This window comes from Rhopalosiphum padi, chromosome 4 (genome assembly GCF_020882245.1).
Source record: "Rhopalosiphum padi isolate XX-2018 chromosome 4, ASM2088224v1, whole genome shotgun sequence".
NCBI classification, from domain to species: Eukaryota; Metazoa; Arthropoda; class Insecta; order Hemiptera; family Aphididae; genus Rhopalosiphum; species Rhopalosiphum padi.
Window position 1 is genome coordinate 7,088,060 of NC_083600.1, and position 21,332 is coordinate 7,109,391.

Consider the following 21,332-nt stretch of genomic DNA (forward strand, 5'->3'; position numbering starts at 1 on the left):
ACATTAAAACTAAATTATATATGTACTTACAAGTTACAATGTTAGTAAAATACTAAAATCTTCAATATTATTAGATGAAAAAATGCGTTTTCACGTTTTCTTAAATTGACGGAAAGATTATAATAGTAATAGTAACGTTATGGTATTTTGAACAATTTATAAACTCAGTCAGCTGATTATTTTTAATTATTACATAGAACACTAGTGGTCTATGGTTATTATCAAGTAATCTAGGTAACCACTGGTTTAAAAGGTATCAAGGTGCGCACCGTTATCCCAATGAACACTATTCCCGCGTGTTCCCTTGCGGTTATACGATTAAATAATAAGTACTTATAATATTTTTTATTTTAATTCCTAAAGTATATCGTTTTTAAAACAAGATTTGTTGTATTATATAATAATATTGATTATAAGTACTTCTTTTTTACCTATATTTTAGCGTTCGTTGTGATAGATTTCTCTTCAGTATAGTTTACTATTTTAAATAAAGATTTGAGACGTACATTTTAAGTTACCAAAATAATTTTTACTTAACATGCAAATTATAAATATTAATATAGCCTAACTACTATTATCTAAAATATAATAATATACTATAATATACTAAAATATTTAAAAATTTAAATATTTTTAAGATTCTTATTTAATTAAAAAAAAATTATAAAAAACCCAATATTTATTTTTTTATATCCACGTAACAAATTACCATTAAAGTATTCGTGCAGTACGCCAATTTAGTTAGTGTTAAAATATTATTTTTCTTTATATGTTTATTAGTCTATACCATTGACTTATTTATTCAATGGTCTACACAAAGTAAAAAAAACCAAGAACTTTGTCCACAGAGGCGTATTTACGATTTTGGCGCCCTTATTTCTCCCTAAAAAACTTGAACATTAAAATAATTTAACATTTAGCGCGACGCCCTTTTAAAAGACTTACAATTTGGCGCCCGGGGCGATTGCCTCCCCCCCCCCTAAATACACCACTGTTTGCACAAATATATAGCAGCAGTTCCTAAAATGAACTGAATACATAATTACAATTAGATTTTAGACTATATTCAATTTAGTGATAGTAGGTATCAAGTGTACCTTAGATAGTTAGATCATAATATAAATGTCATATACATACTAGTATATGATCTATAAGGACTAAGGTACCTACCTAATAATCATTGAGAGACCACTATAATGGATGTGCAGGTAAAATTGAATATTTAATGATAAATCATTGAACGGAGACGGTTATTAAATCCTTCCTCGTCACTCCTTAACAGCACTTGACACTTGTGTTCAAACTGTACTTATATAATTATAAATATTGTAAAGTATATAATATTAGTCCTTGCCCCTTAGGTTGGTATAGTATTCTATAGGTATTTTACAGCTAAAATTTTTTTCAAAACTTTTTCATGTAATATCATAGAATTTCGATCGTTAAACTTTTATGATGTTCCACGCCCTCGCGGAATGTTACGATTGAGATAACCATCACGTCCCTCAACATTGATCATTGACAGTATGATCCGTATGAATACTATGATGTATGAAATATGAATATACGATTATGCATTTAGTATTTAGTATTTACGTCTCCGTAGTCCGTTCCATAATCCGAACGATCATCAGCATTGACGTCATATTATGGTAATAATCGCACACCAATCGTTATGGTGTAAACGTGCGGGCGGTCACACTGTTTGTCATCGTCGCCGTCGTCGTCTGTAACGTATCGCTCGAGAATGATAACCGGGCAAAATGGCCGTCCCCGAACTGCCATACAACAATGTTACTATTTATTATTATTAATATTTATTAAGAATTCGTCTCCTGCCGTTCTTTCCGCGGCGTTTGTTGTTGCCCGTCGGGAATAACAACAGCAACACTAGCAACATCGAGTGACGAACGATTTTCTACATTTTTGTTTCTAGTTTCTACCTACTTTTGCTACTCCATATATTCTACTTTTTTTTTTAATCTCTGACCGCTGCCCACCGTGGTGTACGCGACCGCCGTTCGACCGACCGAGAACGCCAAGAGCACGGCTGCCGACCACGCCGCATTCCGTACGTGTCGTTCCACCAACCGGGTATTCGAGAATACCCGATTTGTATTTTGTTTTAGGATTTTTTGGTAATTCTGTCTAGTGCCTATTCCCCCAAAACGTGATCCGATCGGTTGCGTTTCGAGTACGTGGCTCGCAAAATCACTCATGGTTTTCTATGTTGATTTGACTACCGGCAGACCGATAACGCCGGGCTCATAGCAACAGAAATATGATATTATTCTTTGCCTACCTCGATTTCGAATATATCTCCAAACCATTCATAGATCTGTGATAGGATCGTGTAATAATAACCATGGTGATTCCTCGACGGATACAATTACGATAATATTATTCGATTATAAATATAAATAGTTTACTATTGATTAATAGTTTTGAAGTTTCTTCCTTTTGCTGCAAATCATATCTTCTGCCTTAAACGTATTAGATACTCTACTTTCAATTTTGAAACACTTCATTTTTACGAATTTTATGTATTAAGTAAAGAAACCTATATAACAATAGATATTGAATTTTTAGGCAATTGAACCTTATATTATGTAGGTTATGAATTGTAATTTTTAAATAACATTTCCATGTAATCATTATTTCATTTTATAAGAAAAGTTTATCATCCTTCAAGGTAACTCTTTTCTTATAATATTTGAAAAATATGCATTTCCATCTTAAATGTTACCATCCCATTCTATTTGAAAAATCTTTTATACATTCAATCAAATGAATTAAAAAACTTTCACATTTATATAAATTATTATAAGAATTGTTATAAAGTTAATCAAATTATCAATATTTTATAGGACTTAATTATTTTTAAAATTTAAATGAACAAAAATTTTACTTTTACAGAATAATGTCCCAGTTTCTAGATTCTGAAGCGGAGGAGAGTGAAGTAAGTATTCATCATCATTTAAATAATTTTAATTTGTATAGATTCAATCTCATACATATTTTTAAACTAAATGTTTTATATTTTATCGTTTATGATCTCTGATCATATTAATACAATATAAATGTTTAACATTCTTTCAATGTTTAAAGGATGACGAGTTGGACGAAATCGACAAGAAAAAAGCAAAGAAAATTAAAGCAATGGAAAGTGATGATGACGATGATGAAGGTATGCTTTATTTCTATAATAATTTTACCCATATTTTTGTAATAATAGATTAGGTTCATTATTAAAAGGAAGCCACACCCTCATGTGTTGTCTTCATCTTACAAATATAATATGGCAAATTTTTATTCAGTATGATTGCGTGTGTTTAGCTTAAATACTGGAGTGAAATTATCTCTTATCAAACTTAAAGGTGAGAATATCATCTGCTTTTTACAGTATTTAATATTTTTAATCTAATTGTGATTTGTAAAATATTTTTATTTAAAAATGTTCATAATTCACTTAATAATTAAAATATTGTACAAAACCAATGAAAGAACACAGATAATGTTCTCACCTTAGAGTTTAATAATAGGACATTTTACTCTAATATTTAAGCTAAACTAACAAAACTGATCCTACTGAAAAAAAATATGCCTCGCTATACGTTTATAAGATGAAGACAACACATGCGGGTGTGGCGTCCTCTTAATAAATAATAATTAACAGTGAACAAGTAGATACCACTCCGTTGTACATTAAATATAGAATGTGTTAAATTTGAGTTCTTTAATATATTATTGATTGATTCTGAGCAGATCCTTTATCACTTAGGATATTTCATGATGTATATATTTTTTTAAATAGCTAAAAAAATTAATTATTTTACTATTAGTATTACTGTAAGTTGGTTTAATATTTTTCAAAAAATATTGCATTTATAATATGATTAATAGTATTTAATTATTATAATAATATATATTTATTCCATATTATATTAGTTATTAACACCTCTGTTAAAAAAGTGAATAGGTCCATAGTATAAATAGATAATATCTTAAAATTAATCTACATAATATTTATAAAATGTTGTTGCGTAAAGTAAATTTCATAATAAACATTTGTAAAAGTTTTAAGTCCTCTCATATAACATTTTTGAATTATTAAAAATAATAAATATTGTTATTCATCATTAAAATATTTAATTTTGTCCAAATTTGAACTCAAGTATTTAAAAAAAAATTGTGTTTGGATGTTTTTAAAAAAAATTTTCTATAAAATGTTAGTACTTTAAAATGCATATGAAAATGACCTGTGGAATATTATTAGATATTCAAGAATTTTAACCCAGTGAATAATTGATAAAGAAAAAAATTTCAAGTTTAGATTACTTACTATTTTTTTTATTATTTAGTATACAATAATTTTAAGTAATTAGATTCTATTTATTTCTCGTAGGTCATTATAATTTATAATGTTCAGTATATATGGTATGTTCGCCAATTTAGTGAACACTGAATATCTCAGCCGAATTATTTTTACATACTTTTTTATATATAATATATATACAGTATGCACGTGTTATAAACAAGATAAAATTATATATTTTTTTTTTTTTAAATATTCAATAAGTAACAAATAATAAATAATTATAAATGGTTTTATGCATTTTAATGAATCGTTATAATGTATTATTTATTAAAATTGAAATGGATCTTATTAAGTCAATTTTGGTTTTAGAGCCATGGTTAATAGGTCAAAATGACTTAAAAAAATTCAATCTATCCGAATTTGGATATCGAAAACACCGGTTGCCATTTAAAAAATGCAAGTTGTATTGCACATACGCGTACTGAAAGTTAAAAATTTTAAATTTATCTCAAAATATGTATTTATATAGCTCATAAAAAAATTTGATTTTTTCCAATATAATCTGGCCGAGAAATTCAGTGTTCCCTAAATTAGTGAACACGTGGTATATATATTACTTTTAAACTAAAATTATGATTAACTAATCAATATTGTAGTAATATTTTTATTTGTAATTATAATACTGAGAATTATTTTAAATAACTATATTACATTTCTATGATGACAAATCACTGCGCAAATCTGAAACGTCCTCTGTTTCCAAATTCTTATAGAGTTTGTTGAGACATTGAGAATGATATGTCTTGAATTTTATCTGAGAAACAAAATATTTTAAGATTAAAATATTATATTTTAAATATATCATTTATATAATATGTATTAAATGTATATGTAGATGATGAAGACAAAATTCGTGAAGAACTAAAGGACTTAATTGACGATAATCCAATCGAAGAAAGTGATGGTTCTGGCGATGAATCAGATGGTTCTAAAAAGAGAAAAAAATCAGATGATGACTTTGATGATCGATTGGAAGAAGATGATTATGATCTTATTGAAGAAAATCTTGGCGTTAAAGTGGAACGAAGAGTATGTTTTATTATTGTTTATTTTAGTAAATTATTATATTATAAATAATTAATTTTTAGAAACGATTCAAAAGATTAAGACGTTTAGAAGATGAAGAAAGTGATGATGAAGGTACTGGTGAAAATGCTACAGAAGATAGAGAAGCTATTGCTAACACTTTATTTGATATGTCTGACAATGTAAGTAATATAATAGATAAACAAATAACAAAAGTTGATTATAATTGTGTATGCAATTTAGGAAGAAGAAAGAACAACTGATCGTGTTTCTTCAAGAGCTGAACGGGTTGATAATTATGATGTAGAAGGCGATGAAGAAGGAGAAGGATATTCTGATGAAGATGATGATGGATTTATTGTAGATGATGAGGGACGGCCAATTAAAGAGAAAAAGAAAAAACGTAAACATATATATCATGATGCTGCTCTTCAAGAAGCACAAGACATTTTCGGTGTTGATTTTGACTATGACGAATTTGAAAAATATGATGACGAGTATGAAGATGATGTATCTGATGACGACTATTTAGAAGACGAGGAAGATGGTGAGAGAAGACAAAGGCCAAAACCTCAAAAACGTAGAAAAGCTACTAGAAAATCAATTTTTGAAATATATGAACCAATTGAGTTGAAAAGAGGTCATTTTACGGACTTAGACAATCAAGTATATTACAACTACTATAATATTATATTATATGAACTTAAAATATTATTTATTCATATAGATTCGTAATAATGATATACCAGAAAGAATGCAACTACGTGAAGTTCCAGTTACACCAGTTCCCGAAGGTTCTGATGAATTAGATGATGAAGCAGACTGGATATACAAACAAGCATTTTGCAAACCGACTATTACTACTCAAGTATAGTTGTATATTAATACTTAGCTTAATAAAAAATTATGTTTAAGGAGCATAGAACTTACAATATCATACATTTTAATTGTCTAAATGACAATAAATATTCTGCAACTTATGAGTGAATTAAATATATTTGTATACTTAATTAAAAATTATATACTTAAATATGTTTGATTTACATATTTTTAGGAACACAAAGGTGGTGTTGATCCTCGACTTCAATCCAAAAAAGGACCTCAAACAATTGGAAAAATTAAGAAAGCATTAGACTTTATGCGTAATCAAAACTTTGAAGTTCCATTTTTAGCATATTACAGGAAAGAATATGTTGAACCTGAACTTGATATCAATGCTTTGTGGAGAGTTTACCATTTTGATGCTAAGGTAAGTTTGTATTAAATCTGTATAGCACAATGGTATTACCTATATACTAATAAATATTTTTTTTTTTTTAGTGGTGTCAATTAAAATCTCGCAAAACTATGCTGATTGAATTATTGGAAAAAATGCGAAATTATCAAATGGAAATGTTAATGATGGATACAGATGCCCCTATGCCTGATCATGTTCGCATTATTAAAGATGAAGATATTGATAAACTACGTGCAGTGCAAACAAATGAAGAATTAAAAGATATTCAAGGTCATTTTATGTTATATTATGCCAATGATGTCCCTGCTATGCAAGAAAGTGCTAGAAAAAAATCAAGAGAAATGAAAAGAAAAGCTAGAGAACTAAGAGAAGAAAGAAGAAAACTTGCAATAGAAGCTGGTGAAGAAGTCCCCGACGATGATGAAGATACTGGTAATTTAGATGATGAGGATTCTAACGTTGAAACTGTTAAACCTGCAAGTAGTTCGGGGCCTTATACTATGTGCCTAAAATCAGGACTTGGTATGTTAATATTAAATTTTTTTTTAAATATATAAATTTTACAGATAAGCATTCATGTTTCTAGCTGGGTTTGCTAAACGTTTTGGCTTAAAACCTGAACATTTTGCTGCAAATGTTCGTGACAACTACCAAAGGCATGAAGTAGATCAAGAATCTGTAGATCCATATAAGCTTGCAGGTGAATACTGCAATGAGTAAGTATCAACAAATATGAATCCAATTACATATATTATTAATAATATCATATGTATTTTAATTATATTCAACTATTTACAGATTATTAAAAACCCCTGAAGAAGTTTTAAAGGCTGGCAAATATATGGTTGCGTGTCAATTATCTCGTGAGCCACTCATAAGGAAATGTCTGAGAGAGACTTTCTTTGATCGTGCTAAAATTAATATTGTACCAACCAAACGGGGTATCAAAGAAATCGATGAAAATCATAATTGTTATTCGTTAGTAATTTTTATATTTAGATTATTTATATCCTAAAAAATTATCTTAGCCATTCAAAAGTAAAATATTTTATTTGAAGTAGTGTCATTGGATGTCTCCTTCTACATGTCACTATGCCTTGTATATTACATTATCCAATTTTATCACATTGAATACAGATTGTAATTGTTTCTATTTTCTAACACTAATAAAAAAAAAAAAAATAGTTATACTATTTATTATTTATAAAATTAAGAATAATACTTAACTATTTATATTTTGGTGTAGAATGAAGTACATTCGGCGTAAACCAGTAAGAGATTTAGTAAGAGATGACTTTTTAAAGTTACAAATGGCTGAAGATGATAAATTACTTACTATTTCATTTGATGAAGAAGTAGATGGTCTAGGTTCCCTTCCCTATATAGAAGAAGTCAAACAGCTTTATATTAGAGTAAGTTATATAATATATTTTATATATATATAACAATTAATACTAGATAAAACTTTAAAATAATAAATATAACTATTATTATATAGGATGAATTTAGTTCAAATGTACAACAATGGAATGACGTGAGGCGTGAATGTGTTGATTTAGCTTTTAGAAAATTATTAATGCCTGAAATGGTGAAAGAACTCAGACGTTCTTTACTAGCTGAAGCTAAAGAGCATGTATTAAAATCTTGCAAACAAAAATTATCAAATTGGCTAGCTGTAAGTAACTTTAATTATTATTTATTACTAATAATTATTATATAATTAATATTTAATTTTTATAGGTAGGTCCTTATAAACCAGAAGTAGATGAAGATGATGACGATTGGGATACAAGTAAAGGCATTAGAGTTATGGGATTAGCATATTCGCCTGATCATGAACAAGCATCATTTGCATGTATTTTGTCAACTGATGGTGAAGTTGTTGATCATTTACGTTTACCATATATTATGAAAAGACCATTCAATGATGATGTAAAAGCAAAAAGAGATGGAGATTTCAATCATATAAGAAATTTCATAATTTTTAAAAAACCCCATGTCATAGTAATTGGAGCAGAGTCTAGAGATGCATTATGGCTAGTTAGAGATATTAAAGCAGTTGTTGACCAACTAGTTGTTGATGAACAATTTCCTCAAATACAAGTTGAAATTTTAGATAATCATCTAGCTAGAATTTATGCCAATTCTATTAAAGGAGAAGTATGTACATTTTCTTTAGTATTTCGATTTAAAATAATTATAATTTTAAAGAAATATTTTATTTTATTAGAATGAATTCAGAGATTATCCACAACTCTTACGTGAATCCATATCTTTAGGACGTAGAATGCAAGACCCTTTAGTTGAATTTTCTCAATTGTGTACAACAGATGATGAAATATTATGTCTTCGCTATCATCAACATCAAGTATTTATTTTTTTTTAACTTGATAATAATTGAAATTGTTTTTATATTTTAAATAACTTTTAGATATTTAATTTTGAATAAATAGGTGATTAAGAAAATATACTTATGTCCATTTTATTAGCGCATAACGCTAAAATTTACTTTCTTCGGTAATTCCAATTTTGTGTTCTTAGCTTGAATATTGAATTAATTACATAGTAAATTGATATATTATCAACCTTTAAGAGGACACCTACCTGCATTTGTTCCCTCTGTCTTGCATACATACAACATAACAAATTTGCATTCAATGGAATACATTATGTGTTATTAGCTTTAGTATTCTAATTATAATATTTTATATACCTATATCTTAATGGTAGGAACATATGTCATATATGTGTTCTTAGTTGGTTTTTTAGTATATTTTCTTTTTTAAAAACATAAAAGAGTAAAATATTAATGTATAGAGAAGTAAAGAATAAAGATGCTCTTAACTTTATGCTTAGAAATTAAAATAGTATAAAAACCCAACAAGAAAACACTGATAATTTTCTTAGCTTTAAGCTTAATAAAGTCAATGGGCATTAATTTTAAATTTTAAAACTAATAACATCTAATTTGATTTGGCAAATGCAAGTTTCAAAGTTAGATATTTTGTGACACAATTTAAAGTTGTTTCAACATACATAATAACAATTTATTAAATGTTTGTTTGAAAATGTAATACTTGGTTCCTCATAAATTGCTCTTACCATTATTCATAATATCAAAACTAAAGTCACAATTTATTTTTATAAATTTGAAATTCAAATTTTTACTAAATTTGTTAAAGTCATGAAGTCTTTAAAAAAATGTGTTCTTGAGAGTTGAGACTTTATTTTACTTAATCACATGTAAAATAACAATTTTTATTTTTAATTCAAAATATATTACTCATAGAAACTTTTAAAACTCCTACTACTACTTAAACAATCATTTTCAATACACAATAAAATTGTCATAATATTTAGACTAATTTAAAGCTATTTATAGGCAATTTAAATTTTTGATTTTATTTTCTATAAATGTTAGTAAAAAAAAAAAAATTATTGTTCAATTATAAGCTCCCTTGCCTATAAAATCATGCCTTGCCACTATTTTAAATCACACAGCAAAGCAACTTCTTCAATTTATTTTTTTGTTTAAATTTTAAAGCATTTTAAAATCATTTCATAAGTAAAAAAATATTAAAATTTTAAAATGCTCAGAACTTGCTTTCAAGTTAAAATAACACAAAAGAAAAACACTGATAATATTCTTACTTTTAAATTTGATGAAATTTAAAAGATGTATGTTTTTGAAGTTTATTTAAAAAAAAAACTGCTTAATATACAATTACCTATATTTATAATTTATGTATAAAATCTGTTATTTTAATATTTTTTACTTTCAGGAAGTTTTGAGTCAAGAAGAATTACTCGAAGGTTTATACCAAGAATTTATTAATCGTACTAATGAAGTGGGTGTTGATATAAATGATGTTGTTCAACGAGTGTATGCACCAAATTTATTACAATTTGTCTGTGGTTTGGGACCTCGTAAAGCCACTGCATTAATTAAACTAATGAAACAGACAAATCAACGATTAGAAAATCGAACCCAATTAGTTACTGCATGTCATATGGGCCCTAAAATATTCATAAATTGTGCTGGATTTATTAGAATTGATACCAACTCTTTGGGTGACAGTACTGAAGCATATGTAGAAGTCTTAGATGGGTCTAGAGTACATCCAGAGACATATGAATGGGCCAGAAAAATGGCTGTTGATGCTCTGGAATATGATGATGAAGAAGCAAATCCAGCAGGCGCTCTAGAAGAAATTTTAGATGCTCCAGAAAGACTTAAAGATTTGGATTTGGATGCATTTGCTGAAGAATTAGAAAGACAGGTAAGTGGTTACTTATATATTATGTTTATTTTCTTATGAATTTTTAATTTTTTTAAATTGTAAATATTTTTTAAGGGTTTTGGTAATAAAAGTATTACACTTTATGATATACGCCAAGAATTAAACCATCGTTATAAAGATATTAGAGTGGCGTATAAACCTCCAAATCCTGCACAAGTTTTTGAACTATTAACTAAAGAAACCCAAGAAACATTTTTTGTTGGAAAAATGGTTTTATCTACTGTCACTGGAATTGCGCGTAGAAAACCGCAAAATGATCAACTTGACAAAGCAAATCCAGTGAGAAATGATGAAACTGGTTTATGGCAATGTCCATTTTGTTTTAAGAACGACTTCCTTGAATTATCAGATGTATGTTTTTACATTTAAAATTATTCTTAATTATTAGAATTTATTAATTTTTACTTTAAAAATGTTTAGGTATGGAACCATTTTGATGCTGGTGGTTGCCCTGGTCAAGCATCAGGAATTCGTATAAGATTGGATAATGGTATAAGTGGTTTTATTGCAATGAAAAATTTATCAAATACTCACGTAGCCAACCCTGAAGATCGTGTTCGTTTTAACCAGGCAATACATTGTAGGATTATCAAAATTGAACCAGATAGATTCTCATTTGAAGCTACTTCTAAAAGTTCAGATTTAAAAGATCAAGAACACCAATGGCGACCCCAAAAAGATCCTTATTATGATCATGAAACTGAAAGCAGACAACGAAAAACAGAATTAGACAAAAATAAAATAAAAAATGCTCAAACGTATATTAAACGTGTAATTGTTCATCCATGTTTCCACAATGTATCATTTGCAGAAGCTGTTAAATTATTAAATAACTCTGACCAAGGAGATGCTATTATTAGACCATCTAGTAAAGGAGCTGACCATTTGACTGTTACCTGGAAAGTAGCTGATAATGTTTACCAACACATTGACATAACAGAAAAAGGCAAAGTCAATGCTTTTTCGTTGGGGCGTTCTCTTTGGATTGGTACTGAAGAATTTGAAGACCTAGATGAAATTATTGCTCGTCATATTACTCCTATGGCAAGCAATGCTAGAGAATTATTACGGTTTAGGTATTATCGTGATACAGATGGAGGCAATATTGAAAAAGCTGAGCAAATTCTCCGAGAAGAAAAAGCTAATAATCCTTCAAAAATCCATTACATTGTATCTGTCTCTCAGGTATGTTAATAAATTTATTTTAGAAGTAGTAATCAAAATTATAAAGCATAAACTAGGAATGGTGGTGTATAGCCTCCTTATACTAATATTATGTGCAAAATATATGAGTACATTGTAATATACTTTAACTTTACACTTTTACTTTATAATAAAGTAAAAACTTACTTATGTATTTTTAACATTTTTTTTTTCAGAAATATGCAGGCAAATTTCTTCTATCATGTTTACCTACTCGTAGATCAAAACATGAATATATAACTGTTACACCAGAAGGTTATCGTTTCCGTAGCCAAAATTTCGATTCTATTGGATCTTTATTCAGATGGTACAAAGAACATTTCCGAGATGCTACACCTCATGTAACACCAGTAGCGTCTCGATCTGCAGGACAAAATTATGGACCTTCTCCTCATACAGGTATGTGTATTGTAATATTAAAATAATTGATTTTTTATTTGTTTTTTAAAATTTTTAGAACCTTCACCAATGAATCGGAGTCATAGTAGCCACTCAAATGCTACACCCCAATATTCACAATCACCACATGCATCATACAACAACATGCAACCATCTGCATATAACACTGTAAATCAATTGTCACACAATTATAGCAGTATAAAATACCTTTTAAATTTTGTTTTTATTTTAGCCGTACACGCCATCGGGTCAAACTCCTTACATTGGCAATTATGCTACTCCTCGTTATGGTGCTGCTCAAGCACCAGTTCATGATGGTGTATTTTTGCATCCTAGCTCTCTCACACCGGTTGTTCAAAGCAGTCCAAAACCATCTTCCTCTAGACCACCCGTACAATCAGCAGATCCAAGTGATTGGCGTCGAATGGCTGAAGAATGGGCTAAAGCTAAACAACGAGGTGATGGAGGATATTCTACACCCATGTCAGATGGAGGAGGACGACACACACCTCGTAGCAGGTAAGATATTAACATAATACTAAGAAACAAATTATAAATCGTAAAACTGCACTGTATTAATCAAAAACTATCTATTACTTACTTTACATAATTTTAAATAAAATTATTTGTTAATTTTTTTATTGGTACTGGTCTGATCTATATAGTTCTTAGTATATTAGTATTCTGATATTTTTGAAACAGTATTATAAAATATACTTTGATAACATTCATTAAACAGTTTTAAGCCAAGTTGATTAAAAGTACTTTGATGTAAACTTACCATTGACCTGCTAAAATATTAAAATAATACATTTTTTAAGTACTATGCAGCCCATAAGATTATTTTTTTTAAATAATAATTACTAATTGTTACATTACTCAGAATTTAAGCTTAAAATGTATTCAAATACTTAAATATTCAAACAATATGATTTCATAAAATTCTGAACACTTATATTATTTTTCTAAAATACTGTTTTAAAATTGTATATTTTTAATCTGTAAAGTACATAAGAAATGTATACCAAATACTTAACTAGAAATTGTCTGCCTTAAGCGCTTAAAATTAATTTAATCCTAAAAATTCGGGCTTTTTCACTTGAAAATTGAATACAAAATCCCACATAAGTTGCTCTTATAGATATTTAAAATACATAGCACAACCTTTATAAATACTTAAGTAATTATAAACAAAAATTATTGAAAACCCGTTACTGATAACCTAAAAATGAATCAACAGATTTTAAAGTGATTAACAAGTATTTTAAAGTTTCAATATTTTACAAAAAAAATAAAAAAAATTAAAATATTAAGTTATATAGTAGATAATATTAAGTTTTATTTACCTTTAAGTTTGATAATAGGTAAATTGGCTCTAATATTAAAGCTAAAAAAGTAACAATACAAAGTTGGTTTTATTGAATGCTAATGTGCTCTGTTGTATGTTTATAGTTTTATACTGAGACAACACGTGTGAGTGTAGTATAATTATTATGTTATAAATTTTAATATTTTAGGTACAACAATCATCGATATAATATGAATAGAGAAAGAGAATCAAGTACACCACGCAGTGATGCTCCATCACCTACCCCAAGTGCCTCATCATATGGATATCATTCACCAGCACCATCAAAGAACTACAAAAGTAGTTATACAGCATCTTCACATAATTCATCAAAGTCACCACGAGGTCCATCGTCTAATTCTGGTACACCATATGATCCTTTTACAATGGACCCGGGTCAAGACTCTCCTGGAGTATATGCATCATCGTCTCGTTCAGGACGCAATGATGAAAATGATCCAGACTTGAGATATGCATCACCTGGTTCAAGGTGGACCCCACGGTCTGGTCGGTCAACTCCCCATACCATTAATAGCCCTAGATCAATGATTGAATCTTCTATGGGCGATAATACACCACTGTATGAAGACTAAATGAATTGAAATTTCTCATTTTTATTTTTTTTTTATATAGTTCGGTTTCCAATTTTAGGTATGAATATATTTTTTTTTAAAGATAAATAGAATAAAGACAATTTAAAAAATAAATTTGGTGTTTAAAATGTTTTAAGTTGAAATTTGAAAATTTCAAATCGCCTAATAAATAAAAATAAATAACATTTTTAATTTTGTTTTTATAATTTTAATGTGTTACTGCTGAATAATTTTGTAACCTAAATTAAAATAAAATATTTAAACTATTTTAATAAATTATATAAATACTATATTACTAATTGAACGTTTAAATTTATTATTGGCATAATTTTTGCCTTGTGTTAATACAATTTTTATTTTTATATACTAGGGTATCAAAATGGGCATCATTAATATTTTTTTTTTTTTTTTTGTATTCACTATTATTGTAAATTTATTACATTCACAACAAACATACACTAATGTTTTTCAAGATATTTTTTGATACATTTTATCATTCTATTGAACAATTTAATTTATACAAAGATTAGAAAATTTGTTTACCTACTTATATTCTTTTATTAACAATATTAAAATGTAATTTAGTATGACTTTACAAATTGCATGTAGCTCTTGTACTATTATATTTAATTTACATTGTGATTGAAATGTCTCTGGTTATATACAATTTCAAATGTGACATGAATAAAATCTAATAATTGATCAATGATACCTATAGAAAATAGAAATAATAAATTAAAACAATGTACCATTTAATTAGAAGACCTACTTTTAATAGTTTTTTAATTGTTTAAAATTTTAGTGTAGTTAACAGTATATTACCTTATTGTTAAATTGTAATATACTACCATTAGACAGCTAACTAGTTGTCAGTGTGATTGTAAAAATTGTTTCTTAATTTGTATATTAATAAAAAATAATTAGTAATTGACGTTTACATTTAGTTACATAACATGTTTAGCATTAATGAATTCAAGTATAAATAGTTTTTACTAAGTATATATTTTCTTTCAAATAAATATATAATAAAAACACGTATATATTAACAAGGTTTATTTTTCAATTTTTATTGTGCTAACAATAAATCAAAGTAATAATCATAATTAAACATTTTTATAATTTCACCGATAACTATTATTTTGGTTTTATACATATTACGGTAAACCATCAAATGTTAAATATTAATCTGATCACTAGAACCCACTCTAGGGTGTACCTTGTAGTCATTTGCAGTCCCATCTTAATTTCTACAACTAGAAACTACTATAAACACAGTACTGGCTTTTTTATTGATCTATTGGAAGACGTTAAAAACAAAATAAAATAAACAACTTATGAAAAGCACAATATACCAAATTAGAACATTTCTTTTAAAAAGTATATCAAATTAGCATAAAATATACTAATTATTAGCGTCAAATATCACTTGAATTTGAGAAAGAGAAACATTTAATTTTGTCTTTCCGTTTTAGGTAGGTTGTGTGTGCGCAGCACGTCATAAACACTTGGAGGGTGCAAAACTGGGCATTTGAATCTTCCCTTTTGGACTTCAATATAATTTTGAAAATTTAAAATTGTATTATTAAATATTATTTAAACAAACATTTCTTTCATATTTTGACTTAAGTATGGATTTTTTTTTTTAAATGTATTTTTTAGTGTTTGATTTTATTATGCTCTCCCTGATAAATTTTGCATGCACCAGAAAAAAATATACAAGGAAATTTAGTGACGATAAAATCAACTAAAACAAAATTTTGATAAAGTATAAAATTTTAAATTTAAAATATGGTGTCTGAAAAAACACTATTTTTAAAGCATCTAAATTAACACGTATTAAAAATTACCAGATTATAAAAAAATAAATTTATCATTTGGATAATAATTGTATATTTTTAAATTTTGTTTAAATTTTTACAACTTTTTTGCCATTTCTATTTTTAAAAGTTATTATGAGAAAAATGTAACATATGTATATAAAAATCACTTTATTTGTTATAACCGATTTTCATTGTATAGTTAACTAATAATAACGCGTAACAGCAATACATACAAAATTAATTAACACGCATACCTTTTAATATATTATTTATACGTCATTTATTTGTATAAGTGTATAACTATACCTACTTTATATGGGTATTAGTTTATTACACATATTTGTGCAGCTGAAAAGCGATAACCATGTAGGATACTACGATGTACCTACTATACCAGTACTACCTATAAAATATAATATATGTGTGTGTGTGTTGATATCTAAATTAGACTTTTATTTGATCACGTGAACGTGCTATAAAAAATGTACTTGCATTATTGCCCGTGTTAGTAATTAAGTAATACACAGACATAGACGATGATTTCGATAGAAGTACCATTGCACGTGTACGCATTACGGCCATTAGGTATGTATATATATATATATATTAATAGGTAGGTATATCGTATATGTATAATATTTCTAGGTCTTAAATGGTCAGTCTTTCTTTTTTTTAATTTATAATCTATCCACGCATATATATATATATATATATATGGCCATTGGACGTAACATTAAATTACTACATTAATACTACATTAATTTATACTCTATATAACATTAAAGTATAAAGATTACGAATTCATAGAGACAAATTTTTATAATATAAGTGTAAAAAAACTGAAAACAAATACAGATATTAAATTAGGTAGGTATAGTAGGTACCTACGCATAATACTAAATAACAATAGTGATAAGTTTTGTGTTGAGATGTGATCTGGATCTGTCTATATTACTTTTGGTTAATATAAGATGAGTTTCCAATTGAGAATTGGATGAGCCTACAGGAGATTGTTAAGTTTAGGTTTAACGTTTCGGCTAGGTTTGGATGGATTTTAAATATCCATAAACCAATGAAAAATTTATATTTAAGTACTAACATTGTATGCGTAATTTTTTAAATCAAAGAATATAAAAAATTACACTATCATCTTATGAGCTTTTTGAAATAAAAATGGAGATAAAGTATAAACTGGTGTAAATTGGTTAAAAAAGTGTATTTTTTTAATGTACCTCTATACCAGCGGTTCCCAACCTCGGGTCGCGACCCAAATTAGGGTCGCAGAGGTTTTCATGGTGGGTCGCGAAAGCTTTTCTTACATTTACATATTATATTTAAATAATTATATTTTTATTATATTATAATTTCAATTTCGGAAAAAAAAAATTCCCGAAATATTCTAATGGTAAAATTATATTATAGAAGAAAACAATTTTAAATACCTATGTAAATGGATAGATAAATGTACCAAATTTTACCGATTTGATATTAATAAATGCAAGTGATGTTTGCAATTATGTTTTTTATTTTTGGGTCGCCAAAAGTTAAATTTAAAATTTTAGGGTCACACTCATAAAAGGTTGGGAACCACTGCTCTATACCTACCCTACTACCCTAGTCTCTAATATCATGAATACTGAATAGTTTATTGATTATGAATTATAACTATTAACTATAATATGTACGATGTACCTACTACCAAGCAAACGTTTTAAATTGTATTTCATTGGGTATAAAACTATAAACCGACTAAATAAATAAAATATAAATGTCGTTTGACTCGACTAATAATTGGCTTATTTGAAAATTAGACATGTTTGAAATTTTGAATTCATACAGTGTTGCCAGTTACAAAACTTGGCATATTTATTTGTATGTTTATTGTTTATACGGTCATCGGGCAGTTACATATCATTGTTATATCAAAATCGTATGATTCACTTATTCACTTCACTATATTATCAAAAATATCAACAGAAGAAAATATTTATGAGGCACTTTTTGTATTTTTAAAAGTTCATTAAACACAACAAATTCCAGTTTGTTGTTGTTTACAAGTATCTTTTACTTATTTTTTTCTTCAATAATTCTAAGCTGTATCATAAAATAACAAAAATGACTTCTGCGCTTTACTTGGAACACTATCTGGACAGTAAGTTTTTTTTCGATATTGCATTTAAACGAGGTACTATCAGAGTTATATTTTAGGTTTAGAGAATCTTCCTGTTGAGTTACAACGAAACTTCACGCTAATGCGAGATCTTGACTCAAGAGCTCAAGAACTGATGCGCAACATTGACAAACTGGCAGACGATTATATGTCAAATGTCAAGGGATACACAGCAGATAAAAAAGGCGAAACGTTGACCAGCATACAACGTCAGTTTGACAAAGCGAAAGAATATGGTGATGATAAAGTTCAATTGGCTATACAAACTTATGAATTGGTATGTTGATTTTGAATTATTAACATTACCCTAAAAATTTTCTATTCCATTGTACCTTACAGGTAGATAAACATATTAGAAAATTAGATTCAGATTTAGCACGCTTTGAAGCTGAAATTCAAGACAAAGCCATTAGTGCTACAAGAAATATAGAAGAAAATTCACAAAAACGTAGGTGTTCTGCATTATATCATATTATAATTCCAATGTTTTTGGCCATTTCTTTATATGTATTGCTTCCAGGAGGACGTAAAAAGATTAAAGACAAAGAAATTAAAAAGAAGAGTGCATCGAGTGAAGAAGAAACAGCTCCAAACAAAACATCTAAAAAGAAACAACTGAAAAAAGGTTTGTGTACAACAAAATTTTAGCCATATTTAAGTTGATTTCTTTGTATAATAATTACTAATATTTTTCAGGAGTTACAAAAACAACAAGTGCAGCACCTAGTAAAATACCTTTAATCAATGTTGTCGCTAATCCAACAAACCCTACAAATAGTGTATCCAGTGTTACAGTAGAAACTAGTTCCCTTACTGGTGCATTAGTTGGTGCCGGAGTTGCACACTCGGCTGAAGTATTAGATATGCCTGTTGATCCAAATGAACCAACGTATTGTTTATGCAACCAAGTTTCTTATGGTGAAATGATTGGCTGTGATAATCCAGATGTAAGAATTTTAATTTTAATTTATTAATTATTTATATATTTATTGTTTTTATTTTATATAAACATTTTATTAATTGTGCACTTTTTTATTATTTTAGTGTCCTATTGAATGGTTCCACTTTGCATGTGTCAAATTAACTACCAAGCCTAAAGGAAAATGGTTCTGTCCTAAATGTATTACAGACAGGAAGAAAAAATAACATATTAAAAATGAAATAAGTTTTATTTTATATATACATACATATAATGTATAATGTTATATTAATTTTCTTACGGCGTAAGAACAAATGATTGAAATTATTGTAATTTGTAATATTGTCATGAATTGCATACATAATAAGAATAAAATTTAATCTCTATATAAAATTTGTATTGTTAATTTATATATGTATTTTCTTTTTATTCAAAACAATAAAAAAACTCCAATTTTCAAATTTATTAAATTAATAATTAAACCAGTCTTTTTATGTTGAAAATTTATTTATGGAATTAAAGACAAATTTCTGACACAACATTTAGATGGCATCACTGACCAGTTATACTCGTAGGAAGCCATATTTTTGAACTCTCTATCACATAGTTTTCCAGTCTGAATAATGTTTGACCAGTGCAGTCTCATCATTTCAGGACTACGTTTATGTGTTATTAAATAATCATTTTGACATCCACGACTATACCATTCTGTGTCAAATCGCCGGTCATGTTTTCTAGTAATATTTAATGGACTTAACCAAGCGCCAACCGAAACATCTTCACTAGCAAAGAAACTGAAAAATAAAATTAGACAACAAGAATTAAGATTGTTAATTGATAATTTTAATAAAACCGTTATAATTGGTTTGCTATTACATAATGAATTTAGTAAACTTAATATCGATATTTTATTATGCTACTATGATCAACTCACCTTAGGTAATCTCGATTCTTCACTATATAGATGATAAGATCTTTTGATAAAACATAGCCTCCTCCCAAAGCATACGGTAAATATCTATCACATGCTATCCAGTCAGTTTCTTTAAATTTACCTCTTTTTTTAATGTTTGCATTACCATCAAAATATCCCCAGTAGAACCTTTTTTTAGGCATATGTTCTAGCTCATTGACAACTAATGGCACATTGACAAAAGAATCGTCATCACATTTTAACAGATAATCAAAGTTTATATGATATACACCGGAAAATGATGCTATTATTTTACGAGTGAGTAGTTTATACTCATCCTTTTCATCTACCTCCAATAAATCTTCATGAACCAATTTTTCAGCATTTAAAGATTTGTCTTTTGATACAACAAAAAGTATTTTAAAGTCTCCTTTTGTTTGAGCCCATGTTTCACGTATAGCATCTCTACGATTTACATTTTTTACAGCTGATATGACAAGTACAAGCAACTTAATTCTAAATACATTTGGTGAAGCGTTTGGTTTTAATGTCATTGGATGCAGAACGAACAATGTTAATGTGCATCCTAGAATGAATGAAAAACTTGCCAAGAAATAGTATGTAAGGCGTTTTTTATGCAGAAACATTTGTTTCTAAATAATGCCCACTTAGAATATTTAACTAAAATTAAAAATTATTTTAAATAATAAATAACAAAATATTAAAACAAATAAAAATGAGGTGTTTCATAACATTGAGGTGTTTGACATAAAAATTAAGGGACCAATATTAATTAATATTAAGTATGTAAGAGTAATTAATAATTATGAGCAATAAGCATTGAGCACTGAGAAATAAATATTAAATAAATGAAAAATTTAAATCTATTCTACTATCATGGTAGTTAGTATATAGATACTATCTATATCCGTGGTACATACTTACTATTCTGTGCTATTATTATAGACACTACTGATGAAGATAACTTATCATTTATACCATGATATTCTGGGACCGTGGTCCGT

General features: G+C 27.6%; 3 protein-coding genes across 5 annotated transcripts; 2 read left to right on the plus strand and 1 right to left on the minus strand.

Annotated features, from left to right (window-relative positions):
• Positions 1-1,745: 1,745 nt before the first annotated feature.
• Positions 1,746-15,416, plus strand: LOC132931061 (transcription elongation factor SPT6). Of its 3 annotated transcripts, none has more exons than XM_060997258.1 (22): positions 1,746-2,138; positions 2,917-2,959; positions 3,109-3,187; positions 5,214-5,407; positions 5,467-5,586; positions 5,648-6,070; positions 6,132-6,272; positions 6,459-6,653; positions 6,725-7,163; positions 7,228-7,357; positions 7,440-7,619; positions 7,888-8,053; positions 8,140-8,316; positions 8,382-8,801; positions 8,872-9,009; positions 10,424-10,921; positions 10,997-11,293; positions 11,363-12,127; positions 12,322-12,544; positions 12,603-12,712; positions 12,777-13,063; positions 14,062-15,416. In XM_060997258.1, exons 2-22 carry the CDS (start codon positions 2,921-2,923, stop codon positions 14,483-14,485), a joined length of 5,445 nt encoding a protein of 1,814 aa, XP_060853241.1. In that variant the 5' UTR covers positions 1,746-2,138; positions 2,917-2,920; the 3' UTR covers positions 14,486-15,416. The 3 variants fall into 3 exon arrangements, with proteins under 3 accessions (XP_060853241.1, XP_060853240.1, XP_060853242.1); XM_060997257.1 differs by having other exon boundaries at positions 1,746-2,071; XM_060997259.1 differs by lacking the exon at positions 1,746-2,138 and adding an exon at positions 2,176-2,692.
• A 2,840-nt stretch (positions 15,417-18,256) lies between these two features.
• On the plus strand, positions 18,257-19,787 carry LOC132929115 (inhibitor of growth protein 4-like). Its single transcript, XM_060994222.1, has 6 exons — positions 18,257-18,457; positions 18,514-18,752; positions 18,815-18,923; positions 18,996-19,100; positions 19,172-19,422; positions 19,520-19,787. Exons 1-6 carry the CDS (start codon positions 18,421-18,423, stop codon positions 19,619-19,621), a joined length of 843 nt encoding a protein of 280 aa, XP_060850205.1. The 5' UTR covers positions 18,257-18,420; the 3' UTR covers positions 19,622-19,787.
• LOC132929114 (beta-1,3-galactosyltransferase 6-like) lies at positions 19,626-21,252 on the minus strand. Its single transcript, XM_060994221.1, has 2 exons — positions 20,329-21,252; positions 19,626-20,188 (listed from the first exon to the last, which is right to left on the minus strand). Exons 1-2 carry the CDS (start codon positions 20,952-20,954, stop codon positions 19,903-19,905), a joined length of 912 nt encoding a protein of 303 aa, XP_060850204.1. The 5' UTR covers positions 20,955-21,252; the 3' UTR covers positions 19,626-19,902.
• Between the last annotated feature and the right edge of the window lie 80 nt (positions 21,253-21,332).